Here is a 17,263-nt window from a genome sequence, read left to right on the forward strand (position 1 = left end):
CAAAGGGTATCCCAGTTTTTCAAACTCATCATCAATGTGCTTCCATCACCATCTGAAGAAACCACTCATTCGATCCACCTAAGGCCTTGTCCACACTTACGGCATTGTGTAGGGTATGTGTAGCTACATTCCGCGGTGAAAGGCAGGTTGCATCCACACTTGTTATTACAGCATATAGCTACACATGGCAGTGGACAGCTCCAGCAGGGACAGCAGGACTCTACACTGCTAAAAACAACAGTGTGAACGCACGAGACATTACTTGCAAGCGTAGACAGCCGTGCAGGGTATATAACCTACACGGCTCTCCACACTTGCAAGTAATGTCTCCCGCGTTCACACTGTTGTTATATAACCCTAGAGTTCAGGCATGAAGGGCACTCTGCTCTACTCTACCTGCCTGAGCCATGCGTCACCGTCTACTCTGCTAGCTGGGCGTGCAGCGTCTGTACTCTATATGCGCCCTAAGTGTAAAGATACCTTTAGGCCAGGGGTTCTCAACCTTTTTCTTTTTGAGTCCCCCTAGGCCCCTGCAACATGCTATAGAAATTCCATGACCCACCTGTGCCACTACAACTGTTTTTCTGTATATAAAAGCCGGGGCCAGCGTTAGGGGGTATCAAGCAGGGCAACTGCCCATGGCCCCGCACCACAGGGGGTCCTGCAAAGCTAAGTTGCTTGGGCGTGGGCTTCAGCCCCACCGTGGCGGGACTCTGGCTTTGCCTTTCTGCCCTAGGCCCCAGTGAGTCTAATGCAGGCCCTGTTTAGCGGACCCCCTGAAACCTGCTCGTGCCTCCCCAGGGGGCCCCGGACCCCAAGTTGAGAACGGATGCTTTAGGCGATGTCTGCACTCCCCTAGAGTTCGGACTATGAGGATCTGAATAACAATGCTCACCAAAGTGCTGTGCTGTAACTCGCCATGTGGACTCTGCAGGCGTGAACTAAACGGTTCCTAATTCACATTAACATAGTCCTCTTCAAACAGGAATACATTAACAAGTCCTTAGGTACTTATGTGACCCCATTAACAGTAGTATCCGTGCACCACAATCTTTTATCCTTACAACACCCCTCTGAGGTAAGGCAGTGCTGTTATACCCATTTTACGGATGGGGAACCAAGGCACAGAGACTGACCTTCCCAGAAGTCTGTGGCAGAGCAGGGAATTGAACCTAGGTCTCCAGAGTCCCAGGCTACAGCACCAACTCCAGAACCTTCCTTCCTCTCCTGCCTACTCCACCCTATGCCACTCCCACACAGGGTGCCAGGGTCAGTCTGCCACCCTACTGAGCTTGAGTAGTATCTTATGCTACCACCCTACCAATTTCAATGAGATAATTCCCCGGGTAAGGTGCTCAACCTAAGTGATGGTGGCAGGATCTGGTTCCACACACACACTGTTTTAAATACAAATAAGTATTCATTTCGATTGACATGATCATGGATTGTCTAAACTCTGGGGGGGGACACGCAAGCCCTTCGGATAAATGGAGAGCCTGTTCACCAGAGGAGTGAGTGATCCCAAACAGCCGTGGTGATGAGGACGTGTCATTACTGAGAGTCAAGTATTTGGCGTTCATGTAAAAGGGAATTGTACTATTTTCATACTATTTATTGTCAGTCTGCTGGAAGGCATGACCTTTTCTTATTTGAGATTTAGGTTACAATAAACAAGCCCTAATGAATATTTGTCCTAATGAATGGGATAAAGTGATGGTGTTTTGAAAAGGCCCCCACCTAAGTCTAATGAAATAAATCAAACCAAATACATAGGAAATTTAAATGTAAGTAACGGTAAATAAAGTTCAGTAATGCAGAATTTTGCTTCATTATTCGGCCAACAACAAGGTTCAACTCAGCAAGCTCTGCTGAATGCGAATATTGTGCAGTTTAAATTCCCCATCCAAACCAAACTATTCTGAGGTCCAACGGAAATAAAACCTAGCTCTGCTTAATTAGGTTTCACACCTAGCCCACTCTGTGTGATATACAAGAACTCTGCAGTGGCATAAGCTCTTTTATTCATGTCTTTTACCAAGCCTGCTTTACCTTGGGATCGACTTCTATATTTCAATATACCACCTCCTAGTGTTGGACTTTGGCAGTTCCCTTTCGCCACTTCCACATTAACAGGATCTGGAGATTTGTCTGTTTCTGTCATCTGAAAAATAAGAAAAAGGAATATATTGAAGAAACTAGCCAAGGTGATGGAACTGCTCCCACTAGAAAACACTGGTAAAAATGAGAAGAAAATTCCACTGTACATATTCCTCTTATAACTTCTTTTTCCCCCCGAAAGCTTGGAATTCTATGAAACTAGTTTTATGTGAGCCAGAAAATTCAGCAGAGTCTATACAGATATTTCAATGGATCCCTTTTGACATTACTGAATAAATTCATCCATCCGTCTATATATTTTTAAGAGCACCATCCTGCAGTCTTTACTCATGCAAAATTCTCAGAGAGAAGGAAGTTTAGTCAGGAATACAGGATTTGGCCCTGATAATTTTATCACCCTCAGTAAAGTTGTAGGGCAGATCTCCACTGCTTATTCTCCATTTAGTCAGCTCACCAAACTTCCACTGATCGTCAATGACAGTTTTGTACGGGAAACCACATAGAAACCATGTTATTTTATTAATATCAATATAGTGAATATTGATGAGTGTGCCATACAAAAAGCTAGGTTAATAGACTGTTTTTAAGATTACACAGCTAAGTACTCAAAAGTCTGGCAAGGTTATATGAACAATCTTAACTCTGATGCCTTGTGCAGACGCATTAGGATGCAGAGGGTTTGATTATTCACTGCCTAACATCTTGTGATGTCATCTACACATGTGCAAAGTGAGTGAAAAAGATCACACGGTTGGCATCTGCATAGGTATAGGTGGCAATACAAGGTGCAATCAAGCGTATAGACTTCAACGGCATGATCAGATGTATCATATTATTTGAGAGCCCCGCTCCTGCACATGCTGAGAGGCGCACAGCAAATTTGGTACACTCCTTACAAAATGTACAGTTAGCCCTCCTCAATATTTGTGCACCCTACAAGATCCACTGCAATGCTTCCCCCAACCCCATGAGTTGTTACGCAGATGCAATAGTAATTTATTTTCCTAGATATGTCACTTCACAATTATCTTTGAAGTGTTCACATGCATAGGTGAATCCTCTCTTAGCTGTACACTTTATAAACGTAGGTGAAGTAGCTAAAATGCAGGCTCAGTACAATTTCGGAAGGCTTCTGATATGGGGGAAAAAATCAAAACCCAAATTTCCACTAGAAAAACAAAGGAACTTTTCCTCAGTATAGGCTATTTCCTGGACAAATTTCACCTTTCAACACTCAGACAATTTCATACTCAAAAATGGCTGAACTGCTTCTGCTCAAAATTTCCCCAAAAGACTTCACCATTTATGTAGAGTCAAAGCTGTAAAAATTCTGCTCAACTGTTGAAAGTTTCAGAAAATAATAAGTGATTAATAACAGGCTTGAAATGGAAACTGTTACGCAACCTTAACTCTACCGGTCATAGCTCCTACCACTATAATGCTATACATAATTTTTACACTTATTTAACACTTACATTCCAGCTATTTCTTGGTGATATTGCAAGGCACCATAGCAGCAATCTCAGGGCTCTATTCTAATGCTAAATGATTTGTAACTCACACTTCTGTATAATCTAAACGACTCATCTAAAGAGCAAGAGAACTCCATTCTCGTAACAAAATTACTGCATCCAATTTAGGTTGGCTTATATATCCAAGGGGGGATAACTCATTCCAGAAGAGATGCAAGGATCAAGCCAAAAAAAGTCACTGGGACAGGGCCAAAATATCACTTCAGCTTTTCCCGAAAGCTCTCTGCTCTTAGAAAATATGCCTAAAATACAGCAATGCTAGTTAGAACTGAACCAGGACTGCTATAATTTACACCATCCTAATTTATAGGCAATAATTCCTTGCCTGCTCATATATAGTAAACAATCTTGAATCTCATGACAAAAGTCACTTACACTGACATACAGAGTCATATATCTCATTATTTTAAAGCCCTAAAGAACAACACAGGGATGCCTGGATACTGCTCACTCTTTCAGGGATGACAGGGCTGTTCATGATTTGTAGCTCAGGGAGCCAGGGAACACAGGACCAGGGACGCTTGAATGCAGGCAGCTGTGTTTCTCTCTGCTCTGCATCTATATTGCTGTCATTCACTCACCATGATGTGATGAGCTGTCATGTTAATTTAGCATGCCTGCTGCCTCTGCAGCTTTCGAAAGCTGGAAAGAGTACACAAATGAGGCCATGCCATAATTTACATATTCATTTACTGTGCATTCTCATTTGCATAAACACCCTACTTTTTATTCTATCCACCCCTGTAAAGGCTATCATCTGCCCTCTTGAGTTTCCTTCTAACCTGCTGGCCTGGCTCCCCTACCTCTTCTTCTTGTCCCTCCCCCTACTCCCCCTTCAAATTTCTTCTCTGGCTTTCTCTTCCACTGAGCTTCCATCACACCTACAGCCTAGTCCCCTACTGCCCACAGCTGTAGGGATAAATGAGAACAATGCTCTACATCACACTGCCCAGCTTTGCTCTAGCCATCTGTCTGTCTCCGGGCAGGTTGAAGGCTAATTTCTAGGCATGGTCTTTATAGTTAGAGTCCTCCCATGGTGCGATTTCTAGGACTAATGAGACCCTGCCTACTGGAGAATGTGGCCATGGAGATATAGGCTAGAACAACTCCCCTGTAACACCATAGCTAAGCAGGAGATTTAAACTACTGGTCTGGAGCAGCCAACACAAGAGACTTAAACATCCTGGATGTTGGCAATGTAGGGTTTCAGGCTACACACAATTTGCAGTTTGAGCAAAGGCTCAGGACAAAACACATGAACCAAATGTTGCAGAATAAGGTAAGACACATTCGGCAATTATGTTAAGCTTGGAGCTGGGGGGTCGGGGGTGAGAGGAAGGAAGGAAGAATCCCCGCCTCTGTCATTGAAATCAACCCCAGTATTTTGCAAAATCACCTGAATCTCTCCACTGCACCTGTCACCATACACTCATATGCAATCATAATCAAGCAATCAATTTGCAAACATCTAAAGATAACAGAACCATAGAATCGTACGACTGGAAGGGACCTCGAGAGGTCATCTATTTCAGTCCCCTGAAGTCATGGCAGGACTAAGTATTATCTAGACCGGGGTGGGCAAACTTTTTGGCCCGAGGGCCACATCGGCGTTGTGAAACTGTATGGAGAGCCGGGTAAGGAAAGCTGTGCCTCCCTAAACAGCCTTGTCCCTGCCCCCTATCCGCCCCCTCTCACTTCCCACCCCCAGACTGCCCCCCTGGAACCCCCGCCCCAACCATCCCCCAGGACCTCACCCCCTATTCAACCTCCCCATCCCCTGACTGCCCCCCCCCAGAACCTCCACCCCATCCAACCGCTCACTTCTCCCTGTCCCCTGACTGCCCCCGGGAACCCCCTGACCCTTATCCAATCCCCCGCCCCCTTACCATGCTGCTCAGAGCAGCAGAAGCTCGCAGCCCCGCCCACCGCCCACGCTGCCCGGCAGGAGCGGCGGGCCACAGCGCTGGCGGCATGGTGAGGTGAGGCTGCGGGGGAGGAGGGACAGCGGGGGAGGGGCCAGGGACTAGCTTCCCCGGCCGGGAGCTCAGGGGCCAGGCAGGACAGTCCCGCGGGCCAGATGTGGCCCGTGGGCCGTAGTTTGCCCACCTCTGATCTACACTATCCCTTGCTATGTGGGATATCTTGACTTTAGTAAGGCTTTTGATACTGTCTCACACGATCATCTCACAAACTAACAAGGCAAATACAGCCTAGATGGATCCATTATAACGGATTGGAAAACCGCTCCCAGGGAGTAGTTATCAGGGGTCACAGTCAAACTGGAAGGGCATGTTGAGTGGAGTCCCACAGGGATCAGTTCTGGGTCCAGTTCTGTTCAATATCTTCATCAATGATTTAGATAACGGCATAGAGAGTACACTTATAAAGTTTGCGGACAATACCAAGCTGGGAGGGGTTGCTAGTGCTTTGAAGGACAGGATTAAAATTCAAAATGATCTGGAAAAACTGGAGAAATTGTCTGAAGTAAAGAAGATGAAATTCAATAAGGACAAATGCAAAGTACTCCACTTAGGAAGGAACAATCAATTGCACTTATACAAAATGAGAAATGACTGCCTAGGAAGGAGCACTGCAGAAAGGGATCTGGAGGTTATAGTAGATTGAAAACTATACATGAGTCAACAGTGTAACACTGTTGCAAAAAAATGCGAACATCACCTGAGATGTATTAGCAGGAGTGCTGTAAGCAAGACAAGTAGTAATTCTTCTGTTCTACTCCATGCAGATATGGCCTCAACTAAAATACTGTGTCCAGTTGTGGGTGCCACATTTCAGAAAAGATGTGGACAAATTGGAGAAAGTCCAGAGAAGAGTAACAAAAATGATTAAAGGTCTAGAAAACATGATCTATGAGGAAAGATTGAAAAAACTGAGTTTGTTTAGTCTGGAGAAGAGAAGACTGAGAGGGGACATGATAACAGTGTTCAAGCATATAAAAGGTTGTTACAAGGAAGAGGGAAAAATTGTTCTCTTTAACCTCTGAAGATAGTACAAGAAGCAGTGGGCTTAAATTGCAGCAAGGGAGATTTAGGTTGGACATTACGAAAAACTTCCTGTCAGGGCAGTTAAGCACTTGAACAAACTGCTTAGGGAGGTTGTGGAATCTCCATCATTGGAGGTTTTCAAGAACAGGCTAGACAAACAAGTGTCAGGAATGGTCTAGTTATTATGTTGTCCTGACTTGAGTGCAGGGGACTGGACTAGACCAGTGGTTCTCAACCTTTCCAGACTACTATACCCCTTTCAGGAGTCCGAATGGTCTTGCGTACCCCACGTTCCTCCTCACTTAAAAACTACTTGCTTACAAAATCAGACATCAAAATACAAAAGTGTCACAGCACACTATTACTGAAAAATTGCTTAATTTCTAATTTTTACCATATAATTATAAAATAAATCAATTGGAATATAAATATTGTACATACATTTCAGTGTATAGTATATAGAGCAGTATAAACAAGTCATTGTCTGTATGAAATTTTAGTTTGTACTGACTTCGCTAGTGCTTTTTATGTAGCTTGTTGTAAAACTAAGCAAATAGCTAAATGAGTTGATGTATCTCCTGGAAGACCTCTGTGTACCCCCAGGGGCATGCATACCCCTCATTGAGAACCACTGAACTAGATGACCTCTTGAGGTCCCTTCCAGTCCTACACTTCTACGACTCTATGGTTCCATATAAGCCATGGTCCTATAAAGAGGAAACACCCAAACTGCGTGTGTGATGTCCAAAAGGTCAACTGCATGCAAATACACATGATCAAAATAAAGCCCCAAGATATTCTCACTGGCTTCCTGGATAATATTATATCCAACTTGGTTTCTGACTACTATAAAAAGTAACAAAGAACAAGGTAATTTAGATATTCTTTCTTTTTGTAACAAAACAAACATTGATCTGACACAGGCTATAAGCCTTTGGGGAAAGCATTCTAGAATTTGCAATATACACCCATGATAGAGACATACAACAGCATCAATTTAAATAATAATAATAAACTACCTGGGGTTTTATTATGCTGTGAAAACAATTAGAAATCCAAACCATGGTGCTTCTACGAACAGTCCTTTGTCTGTAATCTTTGGCTCTAAAAGTGGTTGTTTTGTCATAACTCAAAAGAAAAATGTGACTCTGCCCTATTCTTCTGGCCACATGGGAATGTATCTTTTGAACGTTTAGAATATGTAGCCCTGCCATCTTAATTTTCCTTGCTTTCCAGGAAGTGAGGAGATTATTTCAGTTCTGTATGCATTTCATTAAACGAACCCAGGAAATCCTGTTCAAGGCTGTTTCATTGTTAGGACAGCAGGGGCTGTAACACATGCTGTAGTTTGAAGAGTTTCAAGGGAGGTCTAAAACTAGAAAATTCTCTGACACCATTCATCTAGTAACTTCACAATTCAGTGATTGTGACTTCTCAGTTGCTTCCAAGGGGAAACAGTGCTATCATGAACACAGAGCTCTAGCATTAATACAGCATGAGGGGCTACTCCAGAGTCCTTTCTCAGGCAAAACCCCAGCTGGACCAGGTCCTTAATTAGGCAAGATGAAGAACAGCATTATAAAAAAGAATGCATTCTACTGAACCACAAACATCTTGGCAATCATCACAGATTGACAAAGCAAAGCAGCACACTAGGGATTATACAATAGAATAAGCAAACTATTTTACTACTGCTGTTGAGATGATAAGCCATTGTCTTTCCTATCACTGAATATATTTAACACCTCATGCAAGATCCCACTGTGTTTCTTCATTGAGGAGAGTGAACAGAAGATAGACATAGTTTGTTTCCTAAATGTGAAGTGAACTGATATACAGATAGCACAAAAAAATTGGAAAGGTCTCTCTCTCTAGCCTGCAGAACCAGCTCCCAGCTTATCACCACAGGGTCAGCTGCAGCAGGGCACATAAATTGGCCACTCTAAAAAATTTTAAGAGACCATCTAAGCCCCTGTACACAACAAAATTTCACATGCTTTTTAGAATGGCTTTTGTTCTTTTTCTGTCCTGGTAAATAACCAATGTACAGAAATAACATTTTCTTATTAAACAACATCAACTTCCAGTCCTATGATTCTATGATGGTCTTTATATATATTTATCATAAAATAATGTTCCTATACTTATAGGGCATGATTCATAGGAACATAGGAATTGCCACACTGGATCAAGCCTGTGGTCCATCTAGCCTAGTATCTTGTCTCCAACAGCAGCCAGTGCCTGTTGCTTCAGAGAAAGGTGCAAAAAAAAAAAACCCAGAGTAGAAAATATGGGATAACCTGACCTGAAGGGAAGTTTCTTCCCAACCCCTACAGGTTGTTTTATGCCCTAAAGCTTAAGAGTTTTATTCTTTCCAAAATTTATTTTCTTTTAGATTGAGAACTCTGTATTTTCTTGTTATCCGTATAGCCTTTTCTGGAATCCTGCTAAGCATTTGGTCTCAAATACATCTTCAGGCAATGAGTTCTAAAGGCTAATTGTCCATGATGTTGAAAACATTCCCTTTTTCAGTCCCTTTCAGTTTAGAAACATAGGACTGAAAGGGACACCCTGGGTCGAGTCCAGTCCCCTGCTATCATAGGCAACCCCATCAAATAATCCCATTGATAAACGTATGAATCTCCATATTAAAACAAGTTAGGATGCTTTTCCACACTATTTCTACTGGGAGGCTATTCCAGAACCTCACTCCTCTCCTGATTAGAAACCTCCTAACTTCCGGGGCCACAGGTTTATATAATTTTTGGTGGTGCCCAGAACGGGTCCAAGTCCCGCCCCCACCCCCACCCCCACACCTGCCTAAGGCTCTGGGAGGGAGTTTGGGTGCAGGAGAGATGCAGGCTCTGGGAGGATGTTTGGGTGCTGGGTGCGGGCTCTGGGCTGGGGCAGGGGTACAGGAGAGGGTGGGGCTCTGGGAGGGAGTTTGGGTGCAGGAGGGGTGCGGGCTCTGGGAGGGCGTTTGGGTGTGGGCTCTGGGCTGAGGTGGGAGTTAGGGTGTGGGGGGGTCGGGCAAGCTCTGGGAAGGAGTTTGGGTGCGGGCTCTGGGTTGAGGTGTGGGTTGGGGTGCGGCGCTTACCTCGTGCGGCTCCCGAAAGCAACCCACACACTCCTCTGGCAGCGGCTTCTAGGTGAGGGGCTGGGGGGTCTCCACGTGCCGCTGCCCACAGGCAATGCCTCCACAGCTCCCATTGGCCATAGTTCCTGGCCAATGGGAGCTGCAGAGTCAGTGGTCGGGGCGGAGACAGCACGCGGAGACACCTCCTCCCCTGCCCCCCCGGGGCCATAGGGTCATTCCAGCTGCTTCTGAGAGTGGAGCGGAGCGAGGCTAGGCAGGAAGCCGCCTTAGCCCCGCTGGTTGTGGTGGCAGCGGCAGCCCCCGGGCCTTTTTAAATTACCATGGGGCAGCAGGCGAGGCCGGGAGATGCTTCGGGGGAGGCGTGCGGGGGCTGCAGGTGGGGCTGGGGGAGAGACCCCACCCCGAACATTGGTGGAGCTGGGCCCCCGGGCCCTGAATATTCCTGGATCATGGGCACCAGGGGCCCATATAACTTGCCGCCCCTGCCTAACTTTTTTTTAAAAAGGCTCCAGAGGTAATCCTGGCAATTACAGTCCAGTAAGCCTGACTTCAGTACCAGGCAAATTGGTTGAAACTGTAGTAAAGGACAGAATTATCAGACACATAGATGAATTCGGTTAGTTGGGGAACAGTCAACACGTCTTTTGTAAAGGGAAATCGTGCCTCAATAATCTATTAGGATTCTTTGAGTGGGTCAACAAACATGTGGACAGGAGTGATCCAGTGGATATAGCGTACTTGGACTTGCAGAAAGCCTTTGACATGGTCCCTCATCAAAGCCTCTTAAGCAAAGTAGGTAGTCATGGAATAAGAGGAAAGGTCCTCTCATGGATTAGTAACCGGTTAAAAGACAGGAAACAAAGAGTAGGAATAAATGGTCAGTTTTCAGAATGGAGAGAGGTAAATGGTGGTGTCCCCCAAGGATCTGTACTGGGCACCAGTGCTGTTCAATGTATTCATAAATGATCTGGAAAAACAGGTCAACAGTGAGGTGGCAAAATTTACAGATGATACAAAATTACTCAAGATGGTTAAGTCCAAAGCAGACTGTGAAGAGTTGCCCAGTCACCCAGTTTTGTGAGATCCCTTTGTAACAAAACGCCAAATGAAATTCAATGTTGATAAATACAACGTAATGCATATTGGAAACCATAATCACAACTATACATACCAAATGATGAGGTCTAAATTAGCTGTTACCACTCAAGAAAGAGATCTTGGATTCATTGTCGATAGTTCTCTGAAAACATCCACTCAATGTGCAGCGGCAGTCAAAAAAGCTAACAGAATGCTAGGAACCATTAGGAAAGGGATAGATAATAACACAGTAAATATCATAATGTCACTATATAAATCCATGGTACACCCACACCTTGAATACTGCATGCAGATCTGGCTGCCCCATCCCCGAAAAGATATACTAGAATTGGAAAAAGTACAGAGAAGGGCAACGAAAGTGATTAAGGATACGAAACAGCTTCCCCATGAGGAGAGATTATAAAGACTGGGACTTTTCATCTTGGAAAAGAGATGACTTAGGGAAATGTGACAGAGGTCTATAAAATCATGAATGGGGTGCAGAAAGTGCATAAAGAAGTGTTATTTACCCCTTCTTGAACCAGGGTCACCCAATGAAATTAATAGGCAGCAGGTTAAAACAAACAAAAGGAAGTACTTCTTCACACAACACACAATCAACCTGTGGAACAGCCAGGGGACGTTGTGAAAGCCAAAACTATATCTGGGTTCAAAAAAGAATTAGATAAGTTCATGGAGGATAGGTCCATCCATGGCTAGTAGCCAAAATGGCCAGGGATGCAACCCCATGCTCTGGGTGTCCCTAGCTTCTGACTGCCAGAAGCTGGGACTGGACAACAGGGGATGGATCACTCGATAATTGCCCTGTTCTGTTCATTCCCTCTGACGCACTTAGCATTGGCTACTGTCTGGGTTAGAAGATAAGAACGGCCATATGGTCCATCTAACTTCCCGTCTAAATTTATTCGTGGCCAGTTTATACCTCTTTCATTGAATGTCCCTAAATTATGAGCTGCAGACTGGACCGCTGCAACTTTCTGCAAAATGCGACTGACATTGAAAGCAATGCAGAGGCTACACATCGTACAAAACGTGGCTGCCAGACTCATCAGTTGGACAGGCCACCAAGAACTCCACTACCAATTAGTCTGCTTCCACTGCAGTTCAAGGTCTCAGTCCATATTTCCAAAGCCGTTAACAAGTCAGAACTCAGCTCTCTCAGCAGCTGCCTCTATGGCCCAGCAAAACAGCTGCTCCCTGCTCTTGGATAATGCAGCTTACAAAGCTCAGGTTGATCTGCCTGGGAACTACAGATAAAGCATCCTTGGCTGGGGGGCTCTGCCTGTGGAACAAGCTCACGGAACGGTTTAGGCTGATCCAGAGTTAATCAGCTTTAGGGCATGCTACAAGACCCTCCTTTTTGACAAAGCATTCCCTCCATGATCTAAATGATAGAAACATTTCCAGGAAATAGAAATCCAAACAGAACCAGGGCCGGGAGCTGAGCAGGAAACACCATGAAGTCTACTAGGGGCCTCACTCTGGAGATCTAATTAACCAGGTAAGTGTTTAGATAGTACGACAACTGGCACCACGGAAAACCCAGAGAAGCTGCTCCCTCCCCAACAAGTAAGGACTGAGTTGGGGTCTTAATGTTATAACCCAGTGGTTCTCAAACTTTTGTACTGGTGACCCTTTCACATAGCAAGCCTCTGAGTGCGACCCCCCTAATAAATTAAAAACACTTTTTTATATGTTTAACACCATTATAAATGCTGGAGGCAAAGCGGGTTTTGGGGGTGGAGGTTGACAGCTCACGACCCCCCAGGTAATATCCTTACAACCCCTTGAGGGGTCCCGACCCCCAGTTTGAGAACCCTTGTTATAACCCAAAGTAGAGAGAGGATGAAGGTGCCTGGCATCACCCAGACATCCAGGGGATCCTTTGATTTAGCACATTTACCAAGGCAGTCTCTACTTATGGGGTTTCCAGAGGAGACAAGCTGCATGTTAAAGTTTGCTTCCTTTGGTGAAGCAAACACTGGCAGGCTTTCCTGAGGGGCGGCTCTGGAAATTGCACTGGCTGGTCCCACAGTGTGCAACTTGTACCTCCTTTGAACCCACCATTCACTAAATGAACATGCTAGAAACCTCTGCTTTCATGCCTGGCAAGGAAATCAGGAAGCAAGATAAATGTTCAACAGCTGGAACCACCCTGTAATTTTCTGAATAGATGGAAATGCTACATAAACAACTCAAAAGTGGTCTCCTTAAGAGTGTTTGGTCGATCACTCTACTGAATTCAACAGCATGCCTATACAGAGTAATACCACAGAGGTGTGACGCTTTACTTTTTAAAAGGGACACTGCTGCCCAATGTGACAGCTGCAAACTCTGATCGATCTTGATTTTTATGTCAGTTTACTAAATCCCTGTATTTCTTTAGTGGAAAATTTTTCAGGTTGTCCCTAGCTAGGTGTGTGCAAACCCGGCATTTGAAATGTACCCCAGCATTCATGAGCACAAGATCAGTTACCGCATATCTAGGTACCTGTGGGTGACTGCACAGCACACCAGGTGAAGAGGATTTGGGGTGTAGTTTGGTTACCCACATAGGAAAATTTAGCCCTCAATATACTCTTCCCCCTAACAAATGCTTCAATAATTTCTTTAGAAATCAGTGTCAGCACCCTAGCACTCTCATTCAAACCTACAACAATAATTTGCTGGCTCCATGGGACAGAAGGGAAAGAACATAAGCCCAGATCCTACAAGTTATTCAATGCAGGTGGACCTCTGACACCAATGTCACTCTGTGCTGGCACCACAGACCCACCCAGGGGTGGTAGCTTTCAGGGTTAGGTAAAGGGTTCATTTCCATGCTTCCAACTGGCTATTAAAAGTTGAAGTGAATAAAAGTGATTTTTAAAATTAAAGAAAAATGTCCCTTTAAATAGAAACAAACACCGGAAATTGCTTGTGCCATTAGTCTCTGCTGTGGCAGAGATCTTCAAGGGGAGGCAGCCACTGACAGGTTCCCTCTTGGCCCTAGAGATAATGAGACCCACCCAGCTAAACCAACCTCTCATCACTCTTTAGATTAGCTTTGATTTCGTCTGCTATATAACATGCTTTTTCACCTTAAACAGCTTTTGGACTGAATTAAATTAAATTCATTATAAACATTTCTGAAAAATCTATAACACTCTTGTTCTATTTTTGTTTCAATATTCAGGATTTGAAGACAATGTTAGAAAGGGTAATGATATGTTTATTTGCAGTATGTTATTCAGCCACTAGATGTCTCTGTGTGCTGCATAGAATTTCAAGAAGCTCTTGGTAGGTAAATGAAGGAGACAAACTAGGAACTCAAGCTGTGTGGAAGCCTGTTTATTTGTGTCTGTAGTTTGTAATTGTTTTCTCTAATAATTGTCCCCTGTTTAAGATAGATTGTGATTCCATATATGACAACAGAGAATATAGCTGCTTTATTTTATTTTCAGGGGGACTTTTTGTTCACATACTGAGGGTGGAAGAACACAGGAAGCAGTCTTGATGCCTAGTCACAATGTAAAAATAGCTCTGCTGAGAACATCAGATCTCGCTTACACTATCAAAGCCAACAATTGGAGGGTACATTTCCATGATGTTTTTGGTATAGCACTTTGGAATTAGTTTTTAAAACATTGTTTGTGTCATACTGAGTACATAGCACGATATGCAATACTTGGGTATCTAGTGTCTTTCATACCTTATGTACATATTATGTGGATTGTATTTTAAGCACAGCATGTCTAAAATATAATTTAACTGATCCCAGCTAGGGTTGGATTATATACAGTTACAAGAATTTGGGGATAAACAATCTGCAGATGTGATAAAACAACATTTATGATAACTCTCAAAGTCCTGGTGCCTTTATTATCTTTATGTTAACTTCTGCTAGACTGCAGGGCCATGATAGTATCCGTTTCATTCTAATGTCACGGGGAGGTTATTTTTAGGTTGCTAAAGGCAGTTCATTTCCACCAAACCTGGGCAGCTATCCAAGTGGCCAAGAGAGAAATAGCTGGCTACTATATCTGCTGCTTTGTGGAAAGAAATCTCATTCACAAAAGAAAAGGGGCCTGGAGACCCTGCATTGCAGATGAAGTATGTTTCCATTACTGTGCTGACTTTCAAACATTTTACATAGAAGAATAAGAATTACAAACCTAGCAAGCATGAAGGGCACCTTAATGTCTTCCAGGAGTTTCTCAAACTCATCCATAGTGTGGACCACATCTTATCAGACAACCTGTCACCCAGCCACCACCTGCTCCCATTCATGATGGCAGATGCCACCTCCCCTTTGTGATTATACAACATCCCTGTGGCAACTGAAGTAATTGCTTACATGGAAGAGTCATAGCAGGAAGGAGTCCTTTTAGCTTCTTGTAATGTGATACAGCAGTTGGGATTACTTGGATGCACCAGGAATACTCACATGAACAAGGCAAACTGGATTTGGCCCCTAGACTTTTTTGCAGCCATCTCTTGTCCAGACTTTTCACTATGTTTATCCTAAAAACGTACATTTTCCCACTTTGCTATATTCATTATGAGATCTATTGTTAGTTAGTCACAGCCCTATGTAAGCAGGACTTGGGGGTTGATCTGGCACATTAGGAGGTACTGCACCTCAGGAAAGCACACTGCCTCCTGGAGTAACTTGGCACACAGCGTCGGAGTGCTTCAAAAGGAGTGTAGCATTCACAGCTGGCAACTCTCTAGGTGATGCTAAGAAGGGGAGGGGCCAGGACTCTCTGGGGTGCCTGAGGAGGCACTATGAGGGAGAAGCCCCTATACCAGAAGAGTGCAGGAGTTGCAGCTGTATCTGGCACAGGGCTGCAATGAGGGAAGGCTCCTTGTATCCTTTCCCCAGTACACCTCTGCAGGGGCTCCCCGTAATCTGACCCCAAATCTCTCTCTTCTCTATTTCTCCTAACAAAATCCCTTTCAGCGTAAAGTATATTATTTGCAAAAAGGGGTTTTGGACATAGCAATTCCATTTACAGTTGTATTTCAGAATTGATTTCTAGAATTGCAATGCCCTAATGGGACTGAACACTGGAGTCCTCTGAGTAATTAAGGTCCCTCCCCCCACACACAATTAATTGTTGAGTTATGCTTCCTGTTTCCTTGCAGTGCTAATGCTTTCTCTGAAATATCTGTTCCAGTGTTTCCAAAAGAACTTTTGACCCCAGTGTGTTTTTTTAAACTTATGGCATTGTTATCCTCTTCCTTACTGCACTCGCACGGCTAGAGGTAATTACATACGGATTCTCCAGTAAGACACAGAGACTCACAATGGGAAATAACTGAACATTCCTAAGGCTCAAATAAAGAACTGGGATGAACTAATCTCTGTACATTCACAAAACAGGTTGATTTATTCTCTTTCGGATGCGTACCTTGCCAAAAACATAAGGTGGGTTTTGGCATGAATAAAGAAACACAATTCACACATCAGAGGTATTTAAACTTTAACCGATGACATCCTGTTTCTGTTACAGCAGGATTGTTCAATCTCGGTGGGTTGCAGCAATCTCTGTATCCAGGACGTTCGCAACCTTGAGTCACGGCAAGCATTTAAGGCCAAAGCAAACCTTACCAAAACTCATGCAACAAGAACTGAACGGTCAGACAGCTGGGAGCATTTCCCTGGTCCAGTAATGAGGCTGCATCCTGGGCAGTTGTACAGCCAGGAGACTTTGGTAGGAAACCTCCTGCACTGCCACAGATGTTGAGTCAAGCAGCAGAGGCTCACACAACCAGAATGACTGAAGTGATCTTTGTAGGCCTCTACGTGGATCCCCCACAACCATCTTCTGGCCTGGCCTAGCTCCCAGATAGAATCCTGTTACCCACGGATTCCCCTGACAATGGAGACTGCAGTGCCGGAGGCCTGGATTTAGCCCCCCCATGTGCATGCATAAGTGAACACAATTTTCCCAGGGCTCTGCCACTGGCCTGTTATGTGACCTTGGTCAAGTCACTTCCCTGATCCGTGCCTCAGATTCCCCATCTGTAAAATGGGGATGGCTTTGAGATCTACTGATGAAAAGTGCTATATAAGATTAGGTAACAATAACAATTATTATTATTAATCTGATTAACTTTATCATTTTGTATTTAACAAGATAACAGCACCAGACATAAAAAAAAAGGCCACGAATTTCAACAGTGACTATGACTGTGGGTACTCAGATGCCTCAAGGGGCCAGATTTTCAGAAAGTTCTAAGCAGCCGCCTTCTGAAAAAATCAAGCCCCGTTTAGGTGCCCAGCCTGAGACTCCTTAACACTGAGGGAGCCAAAATCTTCACCAAAATCTGAAACTCTTGCCAAAGTTATTTTCCCTTAGTGATATTTCCTGTGTCTTTTTCGTTTCCACCCCAGCAGAAGGTTAAAGTTCAAGGAATATGGTAGACTT

At 44.1% G+C, this 17,263-nt stretch overlaps 1 protein-coding gene across 1 annotated transcript in view; it reads right to left on the bottom strand.

Moving 5' to 3' along the window:
- PDZD2 (PDZ domain containing 2) overlaps positions 1-17,263 on the bottom strand; it is a 200,689-nt gene that overhangs the window by 45,907 nt on the left and 137,519 nt on the right. Inside the window, exon 6 of the mRNA XM_024199800.1 lies at positions 2,050-2,161. Within this exon, the coding sequence (XP_024055568.1) occupies positions 2,050-2,161 (112 nt within the window). The remainder of the gene's footprint in view (positions 1-2,049; positions 2,162-17,263) is intronic.

This window comes from Terrapene carolina, unplaced genomic scaffold, assembly GCF_002925995.2.
Source record: "Terrapene carolina triunguis isolate 2854851 unplaced genomic scaffold, T_m_triunguis-2.0 Scaffold411, whole genome shotgun sequence".
NCBI lineage: Eukaryota > Metazoa > Chordata > Testudines > Emydidae > Terrapene > Terrapene triunguis.